This window comes from Trachymyrmex cornetzi, unplaced genomic scaffold (genome assembly GCF_001594075.2).
Source record: "Trachymyrmex cornetzi isolate Tcor2-1 unplaced genomic scaffold, Tcor1.1 scaffold681, whole genome shotgun sequence".
Classification (NCBI taxonomy): domain Eukaryota; kingdom Metazoa; phylum Arthropoda; class Insecta; order Hymenoptera; family Formicidae; genus Trachymyrmex; species Trachymyrmex cornetzi.
The window spans coordinates 1-4,536 of NW_017300005.1; the positions used below are offsets into that span (position 1 = coordinate 1).

Below are 4,536 nucleotides of genomic sequence, written 5' to 3' on the forward strand. Positions count from 1 at the left end.
AAGCGCTTACACCGCTATAACGGAATGCATCGTTTCCGAACGGGTGACTGAGAACCTTCCGGTTACTTCGTTCAAGCGTAAGGCCTTGAAGCTTCCGCGCAATATATCTTTGGCTGACCCGAACTTCAATGTCTCCTCTGAAATTGATATTCTGATAGGTGCCGAACTATTCTGGGAATTGCTGTGTGTCGGGCAGATAGGCGGTTCGACCGACCATCCATTGCTACAAAAGACCAGATTAGGTTGGGTTTTGGCCGGTCGCTTCGGCGCAGCGAGTTCGCCCCTATGGGTGCATTCCAATCACGCGATAGTGACTAACCGGCAATTGCATGACCAAGTTGACCGTCTTTGGCAACTGGATGAAAATTTCGCGGCCTCAAGTACTTATTCTCCCGAAGAAAGATTTTGCGAAAAACATTTTGTCGATAACGTCTCGCAGAATTCGCAAGGCCGATACATAGTAAAGCTTCCCATTAAAGAACATCTTCTTTCCAAATTAGGTGACTCTCAAGAAATTGCACTCAAGAGATTGAGGTCTTTGGAAAAACGTTTCTCGCGCAACCCATCACTAAAGTCTCAATACAGCCACTTCATGGAAGAGTACTTAGCCTTAGGGCACATGCAGAGGGTAACCATGCCTTCTGGCAAGGGCGCGCCAACATTCTATCTGCCTCACCATTGTGTGGTCAAGCCCACCGGGGGCTTCTCGAAGCTCCGCGTCGTTTTTGATGCTTCATGCAAGTCCGACTCGGGGATTTCCCTGAATGACTTCTTGGGAGTGGGCCCAGTGGTTCAGCAAGACCTCGCTTCAATACTAATACGTTTTCGATACTTTCGCTACGTGATAACCACGGATATTGTAAAAATGTACAGACAGGTGCTAGTGGATCCGGCCCAAACGAGTTTACAGAAAATTCTTTGGAGAAACAATCCTGAAGACGAGGTCGGCACTTACGAGCTGTTAACGATAACATACGGGACGTCTGCAGCCTCATTTCTAGCCACAAGATGTCTCATCCATTTAGCGGAGCAACACTCCGCTGAATTTCCTCTTGGATCGCCTTGCGTCAAACGTGATTTCTACGTCGATGACTTGCTCACCGGGGCCGACTCCATTCGCGAGCTTGAACAGATTCGAGATGAGGTCATACGACTTTTGCGGGCAGGATCCTTTGAGCTTAGCAAATGGGCGTCAAACTGCCCTCAATTGTTAGAATCCCTGCGGAAGCATAACGGTGAATTGGTTAGTTTAAACAGCGACGATTCTTCTGTTCTGGGCATTAGGTGGAGTCAATCCCAGGACATGCTTCTATTTTCATGCGAGCTCGAGCCCACGTGCAACGTCGTATCCAAGCGGGTAATCTTATCCGAAATATCTCGGTGTTTCGATCCATTGGGACTATTAGGCCCCACGATCGTCATTGCCAAGCTGATACTACAGGAACTCTGGCAATCCGGCGTCCACTGGGATGAGTCAGTCCCACAAAACCTCCATGCGCGATGGCTAAAGCTCAGAGCTCAGTTATTCGACCTGAACCAAATACGCATCCCCCGGGGAGTGAGGCTCAATTCGGACCTCCACTTCATACAGTTGCACGGTTTCTGCGACGCTAGCCAAAGCGCGTACGGAGCTTGTATATATGTTCGCACCGAGTCAAGTTCCGGGGAGTACCATTCCGAGTTGCTATGCTCAAAATCTCGTGTGGCCCCTATTAAGGCCACGTCGTTGCCCAGACTCGAGTTGTCGGCGGCCTTGCTGTTGGCTCGTCTGATTGCAAGTGTACAAGCGTCATTGGACGTATCCTACATACAGATCTTCCTTTGGTCGGACTCGACAATTAGCCTAAATTGGATCGCCTCCCCTTCTCGAAGATGGTCGGTCTTTGTGGCCAATAGAGTCGGCGAAATCCAACGTCTTACTAAAATCGAGGAATGGCGTCATGTTAGTTCGCCGGACAATCCTGCCGACATTCTTTCTCGCGGACTAGATCCGCACAACTTAAGCAACTCGGCCCTGTGGTGGCACGGGCCCCCTTTCTTGCGGTTACGCGATGATCTGTGGCCCAGCGGTGCCTTCGCAAAATTGAACGAAGATATACCAGAGCAGAGGAAAGCGGTAGTCGCCACTGCCGCCGAGGTCAAGCATTCCGTGATCAATGATCTCTTAAACAAATTCTCTAAATTGAATAAGACATGTCGAATCGTAGCTTACTGTCTACGATTCTCCAAGGCTCATCGTGCCAGGGCGTCGGGCAAATTCATATCTCCCGATGAGTTCTCACGCTCTTTGAAGGTCATTTGCAGGGATGTCCAGAAGCAGGCCTTCCCACATGAACAGGAATCATTGAGCAAGGGGAAGCCCATTTCCAGCGCAAGTAGGCTGTTACCTCTCACACCTTTCATTGACAAGGATGGACTAATTAAAGTGGGGGGCAGACTGAGGAACTCCCAAGTCGATTACAACGCCTGTCACCCCATTCTGCTTCCAGGTGATCATCGTTTGACCCGACTCATAATAGAGCGCGAGCATGTTCTTAATCTCCACGCTGGCGTACAGGCCACCATGGCCGCCATCCGACAAAGCTTCTGGCCATTATCCTTGCGTTTAAACGCGCGTGGCATAATACGAAAATGTATTACTTGTTTCAAGGTCAACCCCCAGCAGTCTGAGGCCATCATGACTTCGGCGCCAGCCAGTCGTGTCACGGCAGCACGACCCTTCGAACGTTGCGGAATCGATTACGCCGGTCCGGTGATATTGAGAGAGGGAAAACGGCGTAATGCTAAAAATCACAAGGCCTACTTGGCCGTTTTTGTCTGCTTCGTTACCAAGGCAGTTCATATAGAGCTCGTGAGCGATCTGACCGCCGACGCTTTCCTCGGCGCATTTAGACGTTTCATATCCCGAAGGGGAAAACCCGCCCACGTGTTCTCGGACAACAGAACCAACTTCGTGGGCGCTAACAGACAGCTCAAAGAGCTGTACAAATTTTACAATCAATCGCAAACGCAAGATCAGATTGTGCAATTTCTAAGCGAGTTGGAAATATCGTGGAACTTCATTCCACCGAATGCCCCCCACTTCGGCGGGCTTTGGGAGGCGGCGGTTAAGTCGGCAAAACTACACATGGCCCGCATTGTAGGTAGGGCTCATTTAACTTTCGAGGAATTGCAGACCGTACTTTGCGAAATAGAAGCGATCCTCAATTCACGGCCCATCACGGCTCTAAGCTCAGACCCGAATGATATGTCGCCCCTAACACCGGGACACTTCTTGATCGGCGCTGCACTAAATAGCTTTCCTTCCAGAAATCTCGTCGACGTTCCGGAGAACCGCTTACTCAGATGGCAGAGGGTCGAGCAGATTCGGCAGCATTTTTGGCGTCGGTGGAGCACTGAGTACTTGCAGTCGTTGCAAGAGCGAAACAAATGGAAAATCAACAAAGGCATACAGTTGCTGCCCAATCAGCTCGTCCTCGTAAGACAGCCGAATCTAGCGCCATTGCAATGGCTTCTGGGTCGCGTGCAGGAAACTCACCCAGGCGCTGACGGCGTAGCTCGAACGGCCACGCTTCAGACTTCCAAAGGCTCGATCACGAGACCCTTAACCAAATTAGCGATTTTACCGCTTGAAACCTAGTTTATAAGCTCTTTTCATACGCTGTAAGTTAGTTTTAAGATATCGTATGTAGTTTTAGATAATTGTGTGTTATTATGCTTTCAAACAATCCTTGTATTTGCATCCGATGCTCTATGTCACCGTATTACCGTTAAGTTAGCGCTTCCTTGGTTAAGTTGCTAAGTCAAGCACAATGTGTCGCGGGCGCAATCAATGCATTATTTTTTTTTTTATTTTATTTTCAAGGAAGCGTAGAATTCAAGACCTTTGAAAGATGGTCCTTTCAAGGGCGGCGGCGTGTTCGAGATTCCGTCGATATTGGTCGGATTCGGTAACGTTGCGCGCACTGACTTGTCATCGCGCCGTTGCCATTGGTCGCGCGAGCAAAGTAGTGCGGTAGTCGTCCGCGCACCCCGCGTGAGCATGTGCGCATCCTCGCGTAATCATACCGGACCGCCATTCGTTGTAAGGATTTCGGGCATCGATCACGCAAAGGACCGACCGCGCGATCAAGGCAAGCTAAAGCCTCGCGTGCGAAAGTTATCCAGTTACGAGTTTCTCCGCTCTGCTACCGTAAACGTACCGAGGGTGCACCGATATAAATAGAGAGAAGTAGGCAAGGCTTCTCGACCACAATCTCGCTGGCTATATCTCCTCGAGAACAGTGTGGAAGTGCACGTGTGTCCGCAGTGAGCTCACGCGCAAGAACATTTAACGAACAAAGTCTTCGCAAACAAAATCCTGGTACGATCAGAAGGTTAGACAAATTTGTTTTAAAGGGGAGAGAGTTTGGTTATATAATCCTCGAAGGGTAAGGGGAAGAGCTCCCAAACTACAGTGTAGTTGGGAAGGCCCATATTGTATAGTAAAGAAACTTAGTGATGTGGTTTATTGTATCCATAAGTCGAGTAAGCATA

General features: G+C 49.4%; 1 protein-coding gene across 1 annotated transcript; it reads left to right on the plus strand.

The window, feature by feature from the left end:
• Nucleotides 1–158: 158 nt before the first annotated feature.
• Nucleotides 159–3,640, plus strand: LOC108767463 (uncharacterized; the record flags this gene model as incomplete). Its single annotated transcript, XM_018517376.1, has 1 exon — nucleotides 159–3,640. A coding segment is annotated over one exon (3,482 nt), but the record flags the coding sequence as incomplete, so codon positions are not given.
• Between the last annotated feature and the right edge of the window lie 896 nt (nucleotides 3,641–4,536).